The 22253-nt window shown below is 32.2% G+C and overlaps 1 protein-coding gene across 1 annotated transcript in view; it reads left to right on the forward strand.

Moving 5' to 3' along the window:
- The window catches only part of LOC129224738 (high affinity cAMP-specific and IBMX-insensitive 3',5'-cyclic phosphodiesterase 8B-like), a 209831-nt gene that overhangs the window by 113898 nt on the left and 73680 nt on the right, over positions 1-22253 (forward strand). Inside the window, exons 6-11 of the mRNA XM_054859286.1 lie at positions 3286-3453; positions 5456-5596; positions 7604-7692; positions 14787-14857; positions 19134-19199; positions 19416-19483. Of these exons, the coding sequence (XP_054715261.1) occupies positions 3286-3453; positions 5456-5596; positions 7604-7692; positions 14787-14857; positions 19134-19199; positions 19416-19483 (603 nt within the window). The remainder of the gene's footprint in view (positions 1-3285; positions 3454-5455; positions 5597-7603; positions 7693-14786; positions 14858-19133; positions 19200-19415; positions 19484-22253) is intronic.

Consider the following 22253-nt stretch of genomic DNA (forward strand, 5'->3'; position numbering starts at 1 on the left):
ACACCTAGATTTTAATAAAAAATATTCACTTGTTACAAAATTAAAATAGGTTAGATCAATGAGATTGAAAATCTTGCTTTGTACCCAAAAATACATGTATGTAGCTTTAAAATTATTGGCTCAGCATAATTAATTGCACATTTCGATGCCGGACGTGAAACACTTAATGTACCCCAGAGGAATTCTTTTACAAATCAAAATGAATTATATTTTGACACATTTTTACAACATCACCAGCAACACATTGTATCTGTAAATGGTTATTCATCTCAATTCATAATATTAGTATGTATTTTTTGGAAAAAACAGGATTTCTTCGAGAGTCGCCTAATATAGTTTGAAAATACTCAAGATGTTGACCTTAGTTTAACCTCCTGTAACTTATTTATAACTGAAGTGATCAAATTTTAGATAGGCATTTCAAAATATACAACTCCTTGCCTTAAATTGACACCTCATTGGTTTAGAAATTTTAATTTTGAAAATTGGATCATCTGGTTGACCTCATCATGGAATTGCCCAATTGTGAGTTACTCAAACACAAAATTTATTGGTAGCCTCTCTTAAAGTTGTGAATATCATGTCAGTTATTGTAACATAAAATGTGTTCACTTGATCAATAACAATAACTCTAAAAACGCTTTGCTTGGAAAATATTTTTTTCACACTTAGGCAATAGGTGATGTTTTTCAGGTAATTGTAAAAAAATAGTCATAATAATGAACAAATAGTGAAATAAAAGCTAAAAAGGGAAATTTTCTGAAAATTCAACATGCAAATATGTTACCATGTAGTTAGTAGTATTTATAAGACTTGATTTGCATCTTTATTATCATAAATTTTTTACACATTGAGATTTTCTTAAGCTGGCAACTATTTGCAGCATAAAACATTTGCTAAATTATAGCTGCATAAAAGTAGCTCTGTTTGTCATACTATGGGATCCGATGGGTTCTGATCTTGACACAAAAAGACTTTGTCACTCAACGAATGATTCCTGTTAGTACTCATAACAAAATTTTAATTGACATTAGCACTTATATACAAAAGATATATACAGTTACGAAATTTCAGATCAACTTCTACATTTTAAACCAGGGCATTTCATAGTGCAATTATTCGGGCAGCTTTCCTGTGCATCCATTCTCATTCTCGTTCTCTTTGCTGTTCTTCGCTCGTTGCACGGACTCATGGGATATGGTGTCCCGCTGGCTGTTCCAGCTCTCTCAAGGCACTCGTTGTAATGGAGCCTCCGGTCTGGGCTCCTGTACTCGACTGTGCTGAGAGGCATTGGTGAAATGTCCTGGGCAAAGAGAAAGTAAAAGTAGCGAAGAGAGCATTAGAAATCTTGAGTGATTTAACATTATTGCGCATAAAAATTATTAAAACTGAAAAATTGAACAATTCCCGAAACAAATCTGAATTTTGAAATCTCATTGAATTCACTTCTGTAGCACCCGCTCATCTTTTTTGCAATGCTATTTCGGTGCTTGGACATCACTCATTTTGAATTTACCATTATTTTCAACACTTGTTATATTTTATATTCTGTATAAGCAGACTTGTACGTTCTTGATTTTGCCATGCCCACTCAAAAAACAAAATTAAATTGCGTACAAATCCCAGTTCGTTTCCGTCACTCGTAACAAGTTTATTGCTAAATTTATCTCAGTTCATCTTCTTTTGTTGAAGGTTTTAGAAATTGAAGGTCTTGAGTCAGGCGATAGAATGCAGAAATAGGTGAATTCTAGTACTCTAAAACAGTAGTGCCCAACATACGGCCCGCAAAACTAATCCATGCGACCCACTGCTACTTTCAATGTCGGGAATCAAATACTATGTTTTAGAATTTCTGAACCTTTTAATTTATATGCGTTTGAAAATCTGCAAATAAGTAAACAAGTAGGGGAAAAGGGGGCACATGGGAACATTTCGTTTCTTAATTTCTCAGAAAATATTATCACTTTCTCACAGAAAAAGGGTTTCCATGATTGTATAGTCTTTTCCTTTGTGCTATGGAATTTTTTCAGATTAAAAAAATATATATATTTAGATACTTTACGGAATTTTAAAAAAATGTCTTCAATTGTTCACATGTGCCCCTAGGGAGGGCACAAGTGAACCAGCTTGGAACATATGTGAACACGATTGAAAAATACAGGACGAGCATCATATTTCAATGAAAAACTCGTTATAATGAAGCATATACGTATACCAATTACATTCAAAGGTTTGTAGCCGATATTGTGTCTGAATTATACAGTAACTATTAAGAAAATATTTTTTTCAAATTTTATAACTCTGCTCACTGTCAAATTTTTAAGTTTCATAGCATGTTCTAATCACTGGATCAACAAGAAAAAATCTTATAAGACTAAACAATACAAAGAATATTTTATTATGTAAAGTTTATTCTTGTTATATTGTGTGTTTAAGCTTCATACAGAATATGATGATGAATTTTAAAATTATTCTTAACTTTAGTTTTTAGAAAAATATTTTGTCTTTATTTTCCTTGCAAATATTATATACCTCTAAATTTTTGGTCAACTATTTTGTAATTAAAGAAGTAAAAAAATAAAAAATAAATAAAATAAATAATTAATGATTATGTAATAATAATTAACAATAAATTGAAACTGATTGCAGCAAAATAATAATTATTAATCTTTGCATTTCTTTTAACACTAAAAATAAGCCCTTCATTAATATTTATATTGCGGAGAGGATATTGGAACTGTTCACATGTGCCCCTACATGTTGTGTTCACAAGTGCCCCATCATCTACCTTAGAACTAATTTTCAGAAATACATAAATGATTTTTTATTTAATTACAAAATTTAAACTTTGCCATAAATTTACGTGAATGTTCATATAATGGTTTGCAATAATTAAATTTAGTTTATTAGTTAGTTTAAAATATGTTTTTATACGAAGAAGACAGTGATAAAAGTACATCAGCATCTGCTAAAACAAAGAAGCTGTCAATACAGGAACATAAACTGACTCCTTGCTCTGAAAGTTTGGTTTAAAAGTAGGGTTGGTACTGCCATTACTTGAGAATTTTTTCAGATTTTTTGCTTGACGTTATCTTAGTAAAACATACCATGTTCACATGTGCCTCTTTTCCCTTGCACTTGAATCAGAAGATTTATTCACTACTGAACGTTTTTGTTTTTTTAAATATCTGGTATTGAAACATGCATTTACTGAAGACTTTATTTATGCTAATTGATTGATTTATCTATTTTTGTGTATATAATTCTTGTTATTTCTCTTTTTAGTGCTTTGTGGAAAGTCATAGTCTAGGAACATGTTTAAATGAACTCATACAGATTCATCACACTGATATTTCATATCTTTTGAAACTCAGAGCTTCACAGGCTCTTTTTTCTGCTTTAGATATATGTCGAGATGGTATTTTAGTGACTGGGCTTGATCATAACATCCAGGTACTTCATGATTCTATTTTATGTAATTGTTGCATATTTTGTTATTTTTAGGTTTATCATTTTGTACAAATTTCAGAACCTTCTGTAGAACTGCCACATTTGTTTGCATGTTTGGAAAATCATTTTCTATTAAATTGTATTAATATACTGTGTCAAAAATTATTGTGAAAGTTGTGATTAGTCTCTGCAATGTCATTTTATCCCATTCCTGTAACATCCTTAATATGTGATGCAGCGATTGCTCCTCTATCTGTTCTTCCTCTATTGGCCTAGAGTCTACTCCTCGCTACACTCTCTGATCGATGCTAAGGTCCCAACGTCACATATGGGCTAACTGGAGGTGGAAAGATTTTCTTAAATTTCTTAATGCTACTAGATGGCCTTAAATGGCTTTGAGTCTTATAGTCTACCTTCATCTACTGGCCTCAGTTTCTGTTTCGTACTTTTAGGTTATATAGATTTATTAATGTAAACAAATTGAAAATTACTGCCCTGCATATGACATTTAAAAGGACTCATTTGCCCCTGTTTTCATTGCATCATTCATCATGAAATTGCATTTCATTTGCATTATTTTTGCAATAAAAAAAATCAAACATTCTAAGGAATGGCGCTCCCCCACAATCCCCCACCCTGCCAACAACAGCAGTATTTATAATATATGGGTCATTCTCCAGAAAATAACTTTTGAACGCAAATATTTTTCAATTTTGAAACCTTTTGTTTTCTTTTTCATTCTTACATGGAAGTTTTACCTACTAGAAGAAACTATTAACAATGGCCCAGCTAAGTTCTAATTATTTTACTCATAAATTAAAAAAAAAAATGCCTTGTTGACAGAAATAAGAAAAAGAAGAAAAGAACTTTTAATGTTTAAAAATCGAGGCCAATTTAATATCAAAGTAGTCATTTTGTTAATTGTGCAAACAATGAGGTATTTTAATGATTAGTGATTAATCTAATATTAAGCTCTCTTAATCAAAGTATGGCTTAATTAGTAGTTATCATTTTAGTTCAAATGTGTGTTAAAAAATAGTATTTAGAAAATTTGAGAATATACTAGCTATTTATAATTTTTGTCGAATGCCTAAGTGATGTACTTCCCCTCCATCATTTATTTTCACCTCAGAAATAATGACATTGATAAGGTCTATCACAGAGGTGAGATTTACGGAGGTGAGGAATTTTCCATTAATATATTCCTAATTTATACATTTTAAAGGGAAATATTTTTTTTTCTTCGTTGCTACAATCTGTACATGTTAAGCATATGAAAACGTGTTCACTTTTTTTAAAAAACATTAATATACATCCCTGAAATTCAAGTTCACGGAGGTAAGAAGTCAGAATAATCGTACAAGTTTTTAAAGCAAAATCCATCTTCTTGTTTTTCGACGAAAATCTCACAACTTTAACTATCGATGAAAATAAACAAGGGTATCATTCCCCTTGAACATCCCCTTGTATCATGGAAAATAAAATTTGATGTCATTACTGCCACGTGTTAATGATAAATGGCATTTTGTGTTTAGGTGACGGATATGAGAATTTATTGTGTGACATGACTCCTTGTCCTACTAAAATGAACTAAAACACAATATTAAAACATTGAATATACTTAAACAATTAGTATTTGAGACACTTGTGAAAGAAATAATAAATAAATAAGTATATACTTTTAATAAACAAGTTATTAAGCAACATGAACAGTCACACAAGGTATGTGACATGCCACGGAGGTGAGAATTCACATGTTGCGAACCAAAAATAACTAAAATAAAAATTATTATTAAAAAAATGTTGGTAGATTTAAATAGATATATTTTTGATGAAATTAAAAATCATTGTTAAATGAACTGTTCCCTTAAGTTTTTACTGTGAAAGGCATGTGACAGAAAAGTTATACTTTTTGAAGAATGATCCATATGTGTGTGTGTGATTTGTTTGCTTTCATATTTTATAATGTTTGAATGCTTTTTACTGACTTACGTTTCATATCTAGTATGCTAACAAGGCCTCTGAAAAGCATTTGGGTTATGACTTTAAGGACTTGGCTGGTAAAAATGCTCAAACACTGTGTAGAGCTGAGTCTTTCAAGGCTGACATTATTGAAAGCATAAATATGCAGGTAAAGAAAGGAAAAGTGAGTCCTATTTTTCTGGAAACTACTACTTGTAGAGATATAATAATTCTATCGCGCGCACATGTTTTCATTGTGAGTAGAGACGTACCGAGTAGCACTTTGGCCGATTAACCGAGTACCGAGTACTCAGCCTTTCACTTCAGTCTAGTACTGAGTTACCAAGTACCAATTATGTTTTAAGAAGAACCACCAACGCACACGTAATAAATTTTGACCTCATTGGAGTAGCAGTATAGACTTCCATGTCCATATTATAGTTTCTAAAACAAAATTCCATTGGGCATTAAGTAAAACATTTTGTTTGTGTCAAAAATTTTATGAAAAAATTATTTTTAAAATTAAAAGTAAACAAATAAATAAAAGGTATGTTTAATCAAGTTGGAATTAAAACAAATTATATCAATCTATTTTGGTTCTAGTCCACCAAACATAAATAATTTTTAAAAGCAAATAAAACAACGTTAAAAGCTGAAATGTGCAGGAGCACTGCAGACATGTGTTTCTGCATTATGAGGAATGTCTTTTTCAGTGCGTAAAATGTGAGCCAGTGAATGTAAGGACATCCGGCAAAAAGATCCAACTTTTGTCGGATGTCTTTAAATTCATAAGCTCACATTTTGTGCATTGAAAAAGGCATTCCTTGTAATGCCAAAACACGTGTCTGCATTGTCCGTGCACATTTGTGTTTTTAACGTTGTTTTATTTGCTTTTTTTTAATTTTTATATTTAAAATAATTTTTGTTTGTAGCAAAAATCGATTTAATAATATAAAAATTTCATACTTTTCTTCCTTACACCCTTGTGAAAATTAATAGAGCCAATTTTTTTTAATAAACATACATTTATTTACTTAATTTAATTATAAAATCAAAATCACCACTGAGTATGTCCCCTCCCCCCCCCCCTTTTGTACAGCACCATCTTCACTCTACTAGGCATAGTGACAACTAACGGCACAAAACATTTTTTCTTTTGTTGTGCAATCAGATTTTCACTCAATGTCAAAATGGCCTGCCTCTTCCATGGAGAAATACCCATGGCTAACAAAAGGATAAAAAGTGACCAGATTGAGAAAAAACAGCAAAAATATGTAGAAATTTATAACACTTAAACAAAACACATTATTTATGACAAAAAAATAAATAAATAAATAAACGTGAGGTTATAGCGCCTAATCAACTAGTAGTCTAAACAGCTGTTATAAACAAAAATTGAACTACGTAAAAAATTCAAAAATGAAAAATTCCCAACTTGATTCGATTAATTTGCACAAGGGTGTACCTTTTTTGCCCCATTTTTAATGAATAAGTTTTATTACCTTTGGTGACATTAAAATAAAGATTTACTCTATTAAAGCATAACTCTCAAAATTTAAATTTGAATTATAAATGATTGCAGTATATTATATGCTTGCACTTTTTTATTAATTGTAAAATCTGTCTTGAACAATATTCAATTTTTTACAGCTACTCCGAGTATCTGATCAAAATTTCGCTGAGTAGGCGGAGTACAAAGTAGTTACCGAGTACTCGGTACGTCTCTAATTGTGAGGGTGAATGTTACCTGTTTTTAATTAAGTTAAGTTAGTTTTAATGTAAGTGATATAATAAGCATTTTGTTCTTAAGTTTTAATATTTTAATTATTGCTTTTATTTCAAGACAATGACTCAAAATTAAGACATTTTCCCAATTTGTAAATGTCAGGTTTTTCATTAATTCATTTCTGCACAGGCAGCATTTTTGTTGTTCAATTGTTGCTCAATTTTGTGTTTTTATGCCCATTTTCAAAGGATTAGTTAAGAAAGAGAAAAGAAATAGTCAAAAAGTGATCTACAATTAAGTGCAACATACAAAGAGGCTACTGAGCATCTTAAGCATTTAAACAATGTATGAGGAATTGAGCACAAAAGTGTTCTTAATATTCATTTTATAAAATTTTTTGGTATTATTACTGTTATATTTTGCACAAAATTATATTATAATGTTTATTTATTCTGTTAATTTTAGGAATGGGAAGGAACTTTATTCCACAAACGAAAATCAGGAGAAAATTTACCTCTTTGGAGTCGAATTCTTCCGGTTGAAACGTATACTGGGTATTTATGTGCATTTTCTTTACGTATTCATCATTTTGTTTCCCATTTTGAAAGACTTTTGAAATTTGTAAATATATTTTTTTATACGTAAATTGTATATGCTAACTGCTAGTATGTAGTAGTAGCACTTTGCTAATGTATGTAGCTTACATATTCAGATCTGTAAATTGTTGCAAAAATGTAAAAGTTTGAAGATGAATATCTTAAACTCTTAAACTTAATCATAAATTCTCCAAAATATGTCACATGTACCAGTATTTTCAATTTGGCTGTGTTTTTCATTCTTAAAAAAATTATTATAGCTTGAATTAAGTTAGTATGAACAGATTTTTTTTCATCTTAAAGTTGATTGTTGTATTTTGAGGAAGACTTTTTTTTTCTTTTTAAAGAGGTTTGTTTCCTCCGAAAAATTGAGGGGGTGGGGGGTATGAAAAAATTTCTAGATTTAGTTATGTATTCAGGATTTATAATATTTATCATCAAATGATTTTGTTTTTTAAGTATCCCACATTGGAAAGACCAATTTTAATAATGCAATCTAGGATAATTTTATTTCTCTGTACTTGTTTGACTATTTATTCACTAAAGCTGTAAAGGTATACACAGGATAGAAATATATTTTTGGTATAAATTTATTATTCGTCAATTATTTGCGGTAACTGAGAAATCAACCGTAATGGGCCACTTTGCGGATTATTTGTAATCAGCAGAATAAAATTTCAAACTATTTTTTTTTTTGTATAAAGTATTTTTAAGACTAAATATGCCTCGAACAAGAAACTATGTTGATTTGGTTAATTGACTATGAATAAATGTAATTTTCTCCAATGAAGCATGCAATAATAAATAGATAATAATAAGATGGAATTTTTAAAAAGTTTTTGTCACTTTTTTTGAAATATTTTATAAATTGACGTATTAAAAAAATAATTTTGAGGTTATGAGGTAATTAGTTACATGCACGGTTGTCATTCCCCTCAAACATTTGAAGGAAAACTCTTATTTTCAAAGATTTTTATTATGTTTTCCATTGTTATTGTAATCACTGTTTATACGTACATCATAACACACATTTAACCCTTAACAGGGGAGGTGTGGTCTCACAGACCACTCAAAATTTCATCCAATCATCCCTATTTCATTTTCAGTACGATTGAAATAGCTTTTTGTTTTGTGACCTTGAACACCTCCCTTGCTTATTAGTACCTTTAGGCGAGTGCATCAGGTTTAAATTTCATTGCATTCTTTAGAAGCGGTTTGTGAGACCGCACCTCCCCTTCATTGTTACTATTTTTGGCAGTAGTAGACGTTAGGCTCTTAACGTTAGAGCTGCAAATATAGGTTCATTTATCTTATCCGCGTTATGCGGAAGAGATGCAAAATATTCTAGATGACACTGAGAGTTGTTTGAAATGTTCACAAACGTTACGCAGTGATGTTTTAGGGATAATAAAGGCTGAATTATTCCTCAAAATACTAATAGTTAAAGGGCTGTCAAAAAATTTCCGTAACTTGATATAATCAATTTTCTGGTACTAAAATGTTCTGTATATATTAAGCAACTAAAATGAAATCATTAATAAATAAGATATTCATCTTTGTTACGAGTAGTTAGTTATTTATTGCAGCATATGATTTTTTCGAAAAATCTTAAGACTGCAGCGAAATTTCCTTGGAAAAGGTATATTTCGATTCAAAGTTCAAAAATATTTTTTTCCCTTGCTAATAAAAGTTCAAAGAACATCTGAGGTACATTACAGAAATGTATCTTTATTACATGGTTTTTAAGAATTTTTTAATATAGCGGTCTCTGAGATCTCATGCCCCCTGTTACGTCTTACTTTTTCACCTCCCCTGTTACGGGTTAACAATATTCTTTCTCATTCACCAAAAAAAAAAAAAGAAATATTAAAGATCTTTTGCTTGTTTAAAATTTTAATGAACACCCTTCAACTTTTGGCAGTCCTTCAGTCAAGTTCGGAATCAGGTAAAAACAGAGGACAGCGTGTATCTTACAGAAACCATTTTGATCTACTTTTGATTCCTCTATTTCTCTAAAACTATTTTATCTACATACTTGAAATTTTGTTTTATAGAACTCTCTTGAACTCTTAGAATCCCAAATTTCATGAATATACCTCTTGTAGTGGACTGGACATTAATTTGAATTGGGCGTACACGGTTTGTGGTATACCGTTTTACCCAAGGTCCATTAAAAAATGATCATCACCAAAAAATCATAGGAGCAAAAGCTAGCCTATCGTCTCCGCCCAGTGGTTGGAAAAAATACATTTTTTTTTGTAGCGAACTACAACTACTTTATTATAAATGTAGTTAACTACAACTACAACTACTTTTTTCAAAATGTAGAAACTACAAACTACTTTTGAAATGTAGTCGCTACTTCGCTACTTTCCAAAAAATAAGTAAATAAAAAGCATACACAATAGGTTGTCCCTCAAAAAAATGAAAGTCGATTTTTCAAGTCGCATATTACACTCTTGTATTTTTCCTCTTGTGTCAAAACAATGGTGAGAAAAAGTTTCATATAATTTGCACAACGGCAACCCGTGCCGAATAGCACCTGAAAGTGTAAAACAGTACTTGTATGCTAGGCCAAATCGGGGAGAAAAAAAAACTTTTTTCAGAAACTCAAAATTTCTGTTGATAAAACGTTGCCCCTGTACTCAACACCCCTCATGTCCCACAAGAACATTTATTCAGATTAAAAAACATTTAGATATGCCACACTTGACCTAAAATTTATAATTTTATGTAAAAAATTGATTTTTTTTTCAGTTATCTGTCAAAAAATTGCATATAAATTTTAATAGAACATCAAGTTCAAAAATTACTGGCGAACACACTTACAGATCAACAATTACAAACGAATAATAGAAAAATAATATCTTTTAAATGAAAAATTTAACTCAACTTGGAAAAAATCCATATTTTTCAGTACTATGTGGGAGACTTAAAAATTGCAGGAACATAAAAATTTCTATTTAACGCTAATTACCTACTTTTCTACTTTACTGTTTATATTTTTCAGCTTGATAATTTCATAAAATCTTACAAATCTGAAAATATGTATCAAAAACTTAATTTTTTGAAGAAAATTATAAATGTTAGGTCATGTGTGATATATCTAAATGGTTTTTAATTTGAATAAATATTTTTGTGGTGCATATGTGAAGCATTAGGAGCAACGTTTTATCAACAGAAATTTTGAGTTTCTAAAAAAACATTTTATTTTAATTTGGCCTAGCACTGCACAAGTGCTGGTTCACACTTTCAGAAATAATCGGCACTTGTTGCCGTTGTTCAAATTATATGATTTTTTTTTTTTTTTTTGGACGTAAAAGGATAAAATATAAAAGAGTGCGACTTGAAAAATCAACTTTCGATTTTTTTGGGGGGGGGGGGGAGGGACACCCTAATACAGAAACACACCGTAAGAGGATTGAACAAAAAAAGATTGATAAATTTGCTCATCAGAAGACACTCAGAAAAATGTCAGTTATCATACGCTCATGCACTGTAATGCTCGCATTTATTGTAAGTCCTCCAGAACAGTTCAATTTCATCCTTTTCTATAACAGTTTCCGTAGCTTCTTTTTATTTGGTGAATACTGTCGAAAATTTAAGCCTCTCTAAAATATTTTTGTTTTTCAATCTTCAGTCTGTTCATATAAAATTTACCAAATTTTCAACTCGCGAAAACACCGATATCTTCATTTTCGCGAAAATAAGTGCTTTTTTCAATATAAATATTGGTGAAATATGAAAATTACGACGGCAAACAAACTAATGGCGTCGAACAGATAGAACGTATGGCGTCAAAATGAAATGCCTGAGGTCAGCTCGTATTTTTATGAGTTTCCGCTGATGTACTCGTGTAAAATTTGCGCCAGTCAAATTCGTTTGAACCTTGATTTGTTTTTTTTTTGTTTTTTTTTTCAGTTTATTTAAAAGTAGTTTCCAGAAATCGCTACAAACTACTATTTTTTTGTAGTTAACTACTCACTACACTATTTTTTTTAAAAAGTAGTGCGCTACACTACAAACTACTCAAAAATGTAGTTACTACAGTAGCGTCGCTACTTGTAGCGCGCTACTTCCAACCACTGTCTCCGCCATAGGCAGAGCAAAGTAGTATGGCCTCGCTAGGGCTGTGAGGCCGCTTGTAAGAGCATCGATTTTCTGCTGCTGGGCCTGAAGTTGTGCTAGGGCTTGGGCGAGTAGGTTCATCACGCTGCTTGAGTCAGAGAGCTTCTGGAGGGCAACTGGTCGTGGTAGGAAGTCGGTGGTGGCCCTTGGAGCTGCCATCGGATTTCTCTTGATCCTTGCATTTTCCTGCTGCACGGGAAAGGTCCGTGGGGTCCTGGGCTGCTGGGACTTGGGGCCTCGAGGGCAGATGGGGGCATTTGCGGTGTGGGCTCTGCCGCAGAGGGCACAGCAGGCTGGAGAGTCCTTGTCCTTTTTGTACTCGTAGGAGCGGTGATCTTTGGCACACTTCAGACATCTTGGGTCGCGAAAACATTTAGCCGCCGTATGGCCAAACCTCTGACATCGGAAGCATTGAATGGCTGTCCTTTTGGGGTGGAGTCGCTCAACTTTGATGCTTAGGTAGCCCATGTTGCTTGCACCGAATATGTCTTCAGCCTTCTTGTCTTTGTTGAGAATGACGATGAACAGTGGAATGGGCCTTTGATCGGGTCCGGTCCTCATCTGGATGACTTTTATGACATTAAAGCCATATCCTTTGAGATCCTCTTGGATTTCCTCTGCTGGGAAAGACAGGGGCAGTCCTCGAATAACTACCTTGAGGGGTCTTTTGCACGGGAGAATGCGGCTGTGGTATTGCTGCCGATGGTCTTGAAGGTAGCTTTCGATGATGTCGATGTCGTCTGTCAAGGATGGAAAAACCTTGAGGTCTTGTCCGAGAATATTTCCTTGAATGGGTCCGGCGCAGATCTTGGAGAGCTCTTCCAATAGTTTAACCGGCTCCGCAGTGTTGGCGACTGTGATGGGTGGGGGTCTGCTCCTTGCTGTACTAGGAGTGGCATTTGATGGAGTGTGTGCAGTGCCAGCTACTGCCTCGTCATGAGCTTCCTTTTCCTCTAAAGCCAGGGGGGAGAACTTGTTTTGAAGCGGAGTATTAGGTTTGGCTGGAGCAGGAGAGAGATGGTGACTTGAGCTATGTTGTCATCCGCGTCCATGTCTTCCGAAGAGAAGCTGTCGGAAAGGGAATCGTCATGATAGAAATTATCGTAGGCTTCTCCTCTTAATCCAATGATGACTCGGTGGATTTTCCTATGGTAATCTTTCCAGGTATCTTGGTCCGTTTTCTCCAAATTCCGTTTTAGACTGTCCAGGTAGTTAATGATAGCATCAGCAGTGACTTTGTCCTTCATTCTAGTCATCTCATCACGAACTAGATCAGCATTGAAATCGTACTTGGCAAGAACCTCGTCAGCGGTAACAAGGAGTTTCCTCTTTCTGCCCGAAGAATCGCTCCGAGGGGAGACCGTTGAGATTTGTGGGCCGGGAGACGCCGGAACGCTGACCCGGGGGACGGTTTCATTGACGGGGTTACCCTCTCCGGCCCTGACAAGGGCCACTACGCCGTTGTCCGTGGGAGCGCCCGACTTCTTCCGTGAAGTTTGCTTGGGCATCGTAGAGGAGCGCACATAGGAAACACGTCCGACCAGGTCGGACTCTCGGCATGGAATCCTGTGCCTCTTGTAGTTATGGAGCTGTTCAGGTGTGAAAAGTCATTGAAACTACTTGCTTGTTGTATCTAGTGATGGATACAGGGGGGGGGGCAGTGTAACCAGTGGTGGATACACCCCCTCCCAAGCTATCGAGAATAGTATCCATCAACACTGTGTTTTAACACTTTGTGAATGAAGTGTGAACGATTTCAGTAATCTTTCAATTCATTAATTATTTTTGAAAGTAAATATTTGAAACACTACTTCTTTTCATTGCTTTTCCCTGTTAAGTGCTTTTTCCTGGTCGATTTGGCGCTTTTTAATTGGGGCCCAAGCAGGATGGGGGGGGGGGGGTCATTCTTCAGCATGCCCCCCCCCATAAAATGGTAGTATGTATCTGCCCCTGGTTGTAACCTTATGTTTTGTTTTGCACAAATGAACACTGCTATTATTTTTTTTATTTTGTATCATACACTGCTGATGTGCAAGTTTTTAAAATTTCTATCGTAACTAAATGTTATATACTTTATTAAATTAAGTTTTTGTTAATTATTGGTTGCAAAATTATTTTTCTTTATGCAATACAAATCCTCATTCACCATTCCAACAGCTGAAATAACTGAAAAATATGCGATTTTCGAATTTTATTCTTTTTTCAAAAAACAGGGAGTCAGTCAACCAATTTTTATGTATGTTTCCTTACACTTCAAGTTTTTACATTAATCCATACATTTTTTATTGTTTTGCCAATGTTTCTTTAATGATTCTTAAGTTCTTGACTTTTTTTCCTTCACTTGTCATTGTACTTTTATTGAGAAAGTAAAGTTCATACCCAAAGTAATACTTACAATTATTGAAGAAAATATTCTGTAATGGAGAGTATAAATCTACCTGACACAAGTGTTTAGTTTAATTGGTTTTCAATTACTTACTCCTCAAAACTATCCCTCTTTTCGGGTTGTGCTTTTAATTTAACAAAATACAGTCAAATTTTAATAGCTTAAAGTCCCAACGAACCAGCTATAACCTTCAAGTTATGAGAAGTTCCTACATCCTTCTTGAGTTTTAAAACCAATGAAAACTTCAAGATAGGAAGTATTCAAGTCATAAAGCTTGGAGTTACTGCAAGTTGATTTTAATATCATATTTTCTGAATATAACCTACAGAAAACTGGTTTTAAAATATGAAACGTTGCTGCGTCTTTTTTCCTTATCCTTATGAAAGTAGCATGCTAGCCACAAAATTAGTTTTTTTTTTGTTGTAAATGCTTTTTTGTCCTCATGATTAATTAGTTGTGTTTTTACTTTTTCATTAACTGCATTACTTTGAGAAACTCTCTTTGATATTAGCAATGAAATAGTGTGTTTACTTTTTAGATGTGCAGAGCATCTAATTCACGTGAATGAATCACCATTTAGTGAAAAAAGATATTCTTCTGAAAACACAGGTATTTATGTCAATATTGTATACTTTTGTTATTTGTTAAAGCTAGTAATTCATTAAGAAAGTTATGTATTTCTCTCAAATTTTCAGCTTAATGATTTTAAGATTCAATTACCTATCATAGTTTTTCCAAAATATGAAGTTTTTCAATATATACATGAGTAATTCAAAAAAAAAAAAAAAAGTTAAAAGCACCAGCGTTTGAAAAGTGGACATTTATTGTGGATGGAATATTTTCCCCCAATACTGTAAACAGATGATGTAATGTGCCTTACAGTGGTTATGCAGATGTGTAATTTAAGTACTCCTCGTTTAAGGGATGAAAATGGAAAAACATTTTAAAAAGTCATGTAACTTTGAAGTGACAACCATGATTAATATGAGTCCAAATGCCCCCATATGTTCAATAATAATATCGTACTTCATGAAAAAGTTAGGCCTCATACTGCATGTCAAATCAAGAGCCGCTAAAGAAGTTAATGCAAAAATTGATATTCAGTGTAGTGTCTACAAGTTTCCAAGTCTGAAAACAAAGAGACACACTTATCTGAAATTAGATTTTCTTCTAATAGTGATATGAAAATTGTTCAACTTGGTTTGCCTTCTGATAAATGTTTCAATTCAATAAAGTGCTAATTATCTAAATGCTCATCTCTCACCATTTTATTTATCATCATTAATATTTTGTTCCCTAAGATTTAGCTTGCAATACACAAAAAGCATTTCCCTGATCACGGTTTCTTTTGGAGAAGTAACAGGAGAATAAGAACTTGAGAAAGAGGTGTTGTTAATGTCAAGATACCAGAATTTTTATTTATCTTTTACCTGCTTTGTAATGGGCTCTTTGATAATTGAACTCATAATCTGTCAAAGGTTAATTTATTTGGTTTAAAACTGAGGTCTTGGAAGAGAAAAGAGTTTGTAAAGAAGAGAAAAAGTCAAGGCATAGTCAAAAAGCTTAAAAATTGCAAAGCAGGAACAATATTAGCAATGGGGTATGGTGTAAGTACCCCTGGTGTTTGCAATATCAGAGATTAAAAAGGGTTTAGACTTCATTATAAGTTTTGTGTCAATGAAAGTGGAAAAAAAAATTCATAATGAAAGAAATTTTCTGAAAAGTTTACGTGTGTGTGTAATGATAGAGTTTTGTACTTTTATAAAAATGCTCATGTGAGGCAGTGAGAAGCAAAAAGATGTAACTGGACATTTTCATGTTTGTGTAAAACAGGTTTTAAGTTTGGATCCTAGGTAGGCTGTGATTGAATTTTTTTTTCTAAATCATGCTGTATAGCAGCACCACCTAAGCTACTAGTACCATCTCTTGTGCTAAAAAAGGAATCATACACCTTCCATTTGTACTGATTGTCTCCAAATTTTTATTTTGGCACTTATGTCCCTTTGCTTCTCACTGCCTCATATGATCAACCCTTTTCTGAACCCCTAAATATTTGAAAGGTATTGTGTGCTAAAGACATGGGTTTTAAGCAAAAAAGAAAAAATACATTTCAAGCAAATTTTAAGTAGCTTCAAAATTTTAAATTACACCATGAAAGTTGTATAATGCAAACGTAACTGGATTTTTTGTGAGATCTTCACCACAAAAAAAAAAAAAAAAAAACATTTACGTCCAAATTTCCAAGATTGCTTCTAGGACTTAAGGTAAAATAATAATTCTCATCTGTATAAATACAACAGGGAGCCAATGAGTGGTCAATGTTTGCGGGAAATAGATCAAAAGATTCTCAAGCTTACAAAAATTTGAAAACTTTGCCAGTTATTTATGCTTTTCAACAAAAGGTTGACTGTTACTTTTTATTCATTGGGGTGATAAAACTTTCATTCTTAAAGTTAAAGAGCATTAATAAAGCAAAATAGTGTTAACAATAATGAAGAAAACATGTAGTGTATTGTTTATTAATAATTTATCTTCACATCTAAGCATAGATGTACTCGTTTTTGAATATGTAATGTTTTGGTTATTGTTCATGTACCTGATTTTACATTTATAATGCTACATTTGAATCAAAGTGCAACAGTCTTTTAAAATTCTTTATAGAATAAATGTTAGGCAATCTCCTTTTCAAAAACATAATTCCTAACATGCCAAAAAAGTTGATTTATTTAAGGATTATCATTTATGAATCCTATGTCTGAAAAGTAGTAAAATTCTCAGCGTTGAAGAGGTCTTGGATTAAAATTTTAAGTAAAGAAATAAAATGATATTGAACCGAAAAAATCCTATAATAAAATTTAGGATTGTATAACATTAAAGAGGATGAAAAAAAATCCCTATAAATTGCAAAAAAAAAAAAAAAAAAAATCCAAATAATGGTTTAGTACTGCTACAGACGATCCTGAATATCAGGTTTTATATGATGATGCAGTTCTTATACCAGTTTAAGATGAAAAGAGAAGCTGAAGAAAATATCATTATCATTTTCCTCATGCGGAAATGTTACATCATTCCTTCCTTCTTCTTATTTGATGAAGCTGGGTTATATGGTGCAAATAACTCAGGTCAATCAAATAGGGTTCTTTATTACTGCACATGTCTTGTTTCATTATATTTCATACTTGAGACACATATTTTAAATGTTTTATGTTTTAAAATAGCTGTACATTGTCTATGATTGCTTCTAAATGCATTAAAACTTAGTGTTAATATTCATCCATTTAATAAATGTGCTATCATAAAAAAATCAAAATAGAAAAGCTTTTAAGTAAACTATTCAATACATGAAATACACCGCCAGCTCAGTCATTCCAGCCGAGGACTGCAGTTTCGTGCTTATTAGCACTCAACAGCTAATGAGCAGCTAATGAGTGCTAATAAGCACGAAACTGCAATCCTCGGCACGAATGACTGAGCTGGCGGTATATTTCATGTATTTCTGCCTTAGCCCTGGCTATAGAGAGGTAACTTACTGAATAAACTATTCAATGTTTCGCAAAATATTGGGTATATGCAACTACAGGTGTGATAATTTGAAGCAAATGTGTACCTTCAATGAGAAAAATTAATATATTTATTTGTTATTACTAAGTTACTCATTTATAGTCTAGAACTTTTTATTTACCGAAAAAAGTGGATGAAATGAACAAAATGATATTTTGTGCAGGGCAGTTTTTTTCGCAGGCTTTTTCCAGGGTGGAATAGAAAACAGACAACCCTGCATTTAACACATGATACTCTGATCATATATTTAAGTCAAGAATTATTTTTACATTCATGGTAGCATTACTAGCTCAGGCTCTTAGTTGTCTAATCCAGTGATGCCCAACATATTTTTACCAAAGGGCCACATCTCACGAGCAAGAACAAGTGTAGATTTTTTTTGAATATTAAAATATTTTCCAGATAACATGAAAAAACAGGAAAAGGGAGAAAAATATATGAATCAAGAATTTATTATTGTTACTTGTTCCTTTTTGTATGAATTCAAAGTTTGCACCTATTTTGCAGAAACCATTTTCTAAATTTTTGACTCCAAAGCTATAGCATTGTGACTTATCATGGTTCTCGATTTGCAACATTAAACAAAGCAATGGTCGGTCAAATCAACTTTGTGGACCACATTTGGCATGTAGGCAGTATGTTGAGCACCACGAATCTTGCCCAAAATTTGAATTGATGTCATCTTTAACATGTTTCATCTTATTTTGTATGCATTTTTTCAATCATGTTTCACACTATGTTTTTTCTTTGGCTGATTGACTAATCAATTTTTTTTAAAGGTTAGTTCTTCCTTCTACCAAAGGCAATTCCTTATAATTTGCAAGTTTATCTATAAATTGACTTAAATAATTAAATATTTTATGAAAAGAGCTAAGAGATTCAAAAGACAAAGAGAATGCAGGCAGATTTCTCCTTATGAATCTTTTTTCTTTTTTTAATGTGGTGTATTATCCTCATGTTTATTTATTTATTTTGCATGTTTTGCATAATATTTTTATAATTTTATTATTGCATTGTTTACATGTAGATTGTAATTAATTTTGCTTATGTATTTTTTTTTTCTTACTTCATCTTAATTCTAACTTGTAACCAATTTCTGGCCATGGAATTTAAACACATACTCCTTTTAACTTTTAATTTGCTATTAATGTTATAGCCTTTTAAGATATATTCGTCCATTGTTTTATATTGTTATTATTTTGATTATTTAGTTTTGTTGTTGAGTGCAATCTAGTTGTAGTTTTTTCTGTAAAGCATGTGTATGTTTTTGATGTAATAATTTGTTTATACATGTTGTGTGAGTTAGTTCTATTTATTTCATTAGACATTCTTCCATTAGTCAAGAGTCCAAGAAAAGGGTCTATAGAAGTTCGATCTCTTAGTGGTGAAAGTATGTACATAATTTGCAGCTTCATATCACTAACAATTTTTTGAATTTTCACGCAAAACGTTTGAGGTTTCTGCACTAATTTTGTTTTGAATTTTTCCTTTCCCAAAACATTTTTGCTGGGATGTACGTTTTTGGCTGATATCTTCCCCTTTTGCTTTATTTATTTCTTGCATTGATCTCTGCGTCATTATTTATTTATATTTTTAACCTTTTCAGCTGGTCTAAATCGCAGGCAATCATTTGCAAAATTTCATGCGATGACTTTGGAGCCTCCTATTACAAAAGTTAGTTCGAAATTTTTTCAAGATTTTTTATTGTGTTCTCTCCTATTGTATAATATTTCAAATGTAAAAGATGATTATTGCTGTTCGAATTCTATAATTTCACTGAAAAATCTGCAGCATTAAAGGATGCACATAACTTGATATTTAGATATTCAAGCCTATTTTACGTCTTTTTTCAACCTATGTTTTTCTCCAGAATTTATATTTTTAATTCTGTAATGATTTTTTTTTTTTGATGTGTTGATGCTTAGATTTTTTTTTTTTTTCATTTTAAAATTTAGTGTTATATCAAGTATGGCAAATGGGGTTTTATCAAAGTTAAAGTGAACTTGCGTCCAATTGTTTTCAATGCCTTATGTTTATGCGATATGTCCTGCATAGGTTTTTAATTGCAGCAAAAAAATTGAAAATATATGAAATAAATGTGAAAATGGGTTGTAAAAAGTATGAAATTTTAATAACTATGTATTGAAATAAACTTTTCATGTTATTTATTCAAAAGTTTTTTCTTCATTTTACGTGATAGAATTTTAATATAAGGATGTTTTGTTGTTATGGTATCAAGGAAACTTCTAGCAGTAAAACTCACGTTTTAGTTTCTATGGAAGCAACATGATTCTAAATATAGTGAAACTAATTCAGATTTTGGAAATAATCTTGATACTGTCAAAAAAAAAAAAAAATAAATAAATAAATAAAAAAAATGAAATAATTAAAATAAAAGGCCTTCTATTTCACAAAATGGCAAACATCTTGAAAATCAGGATCATTCAAGGGAGTTTTGGTCTTCTTGAAGGTTCCATTATCAGTAATTGGTCAATGAAACTTTTTAAGGGGGCGGGGGAGGGGAGTTAAAAAGAAAAGCAAAAACTCGAGTGAAATTTGATAAAAAGTTTCCTGAACAATAGTAGTAGGTTATTTTGTAAAAATACGTGGTCCTGTTCATCAACCTCCCGTATTTGGAGAGAGCGCTGTGTAAGTTGAGGTGGGAATACAGTGGTGGGAATGAGATCAATAGATAGCAACATATGTGCCATTTGCAGTAGTAGCAATAACATGGCGCAGTGAGCTTTGTCATGTATTGTGGAGGAGTATATTTGTATTGGTGGCTTGTTGATAATACCCAGCAAGAATTTCCCGCTTGGTTCCAATTTGGCCAAAATGATCCTGTTTCAGATTGATATATTGGGTTTCAAACTTTAGAGCCTCAGGTAGTTTACTGGAAACAAAAATACCTTGCCGACCTCATACCGTTACGATGCTAAAAAATGTGCTGTATTCGAGAAAGTTCATAGGCAATTCTTTCATTATGTGTGTTACTTTTACACAACATTTTTCAACTTTAATGCCCTTCATAACAAACTTACTGGAAACTTTTCATTGTTTTCTCAACTAGTTGTTAAATCTTCATGTGTTTAAGCTATACGGAAAAAAAATTGAAGGTTCATATTAATTTTTTGTTGTAATTTTTTTTTTCTGAAATTTCGTTATGTGTATTACCTTTACAGAGCTAGATATTTGAAACTTTGTATATATATGTTTAATTCTGTGAAGTATAAATGGGTAAAATCAAGATTTGTTTTTTATAGAGAGATACATTATATCAAAGGCGTGTTTAGAGATTAACAGAACATTATGTGTGTTACCCTTTGTGAATATTACAACTGAAGAGTCACAAATACTGCACAAAAGCATTTAATTACTTGAAATTTACTAAAGCAAACCAATTAATTTCAACAATTGATGCAGATCGAGGTTTGGGAAGAAACCAGACTTTTCCACTGTGACGTGTGTGACTTTCTGACGCTGTTTCTTTACAAACAACAATAAAACTTTCAATGAAGTTTTTAAAATATCTTTTATTTTCTTTCAGTATGATAACAAAGATTATCTAGGATTATTTTAATGGCAATATTTTTATTGTGGATAATTCTAAATTTTTTCATAAAATTTTAAAGCATTACTTTTGTGCCTCAGAAAATGAAAGAAATGGAATGAACTGAAGCTTTGAGAGTAAAATGAACCACATTTTTTTTACATGTGCATTATGCATTACATAGGTTAGTATTATTTTCAAATATATTTTTCTGAAGCTCTTTCCTTGCCAGTACAAAATGATACACTCTATACAAATATGCCTGAAGAGTAACAAGTGCAGCCGCATGTGAAACATGTTTCATTCAAGTGAAATATGTTTAATTCAAAAGTCATTTTAGTTCTTAAATATGATTTATTTAAGTCAATTTCAAATCAAATGAGCTAAAAGCCCCTTAGATTGTTAACTAGGGGTGCCCAGGAGAGGAGGGGTTATGGTGCAGACTGCACAGTTGAATATTTTAGATGAATTCATTTTATAGGCTATTTGGGAGATGGAGAGTTGCTCTGTAGAATTCCAGGGGGGTGAGCCATCTTCTTTGGAGGTATGGTAACCTTTGTGATAAGTTATGTGGTTTGGATTTTTTCTACCCACATAACACCAGTCACCTACTTGTAGCTCAGTAACAGCCTTTGTTTTATTTGATCTATTATCTAAAATCACTTATCAAATCTGGTGCAGATCATCTGCATCTACATGCCATAATTTTACCCTTCATAGCTGACATAACATTCATTCCTTTGATATGAACTTTTTGTTTCTCAATTTACTGATACTTTTCTGCCTAAACCAAAGATTTTACCATTTCTCTCACATCGTCACTAACCTCTTTGCCATGCACATGGGTGCAAGTTTGGTGATGTGTTCAAGACGGAAAATATTTTCAGCCCCCCC

Source organism: Uloborus diversus, chromosome 6 (genome assembly GCF_026930045.1).
Source record: "Uloborus diversus isolate 005 chromosome 6, Udiv.v.3.1, whole genome shotgun sequence".
NCBI classification, from domain to species: Eukaryota; Metazoa; Arthropoda; class Arachnida; order Araneae; family Uloboridae; genus Uloborus; species Uloborus diversus.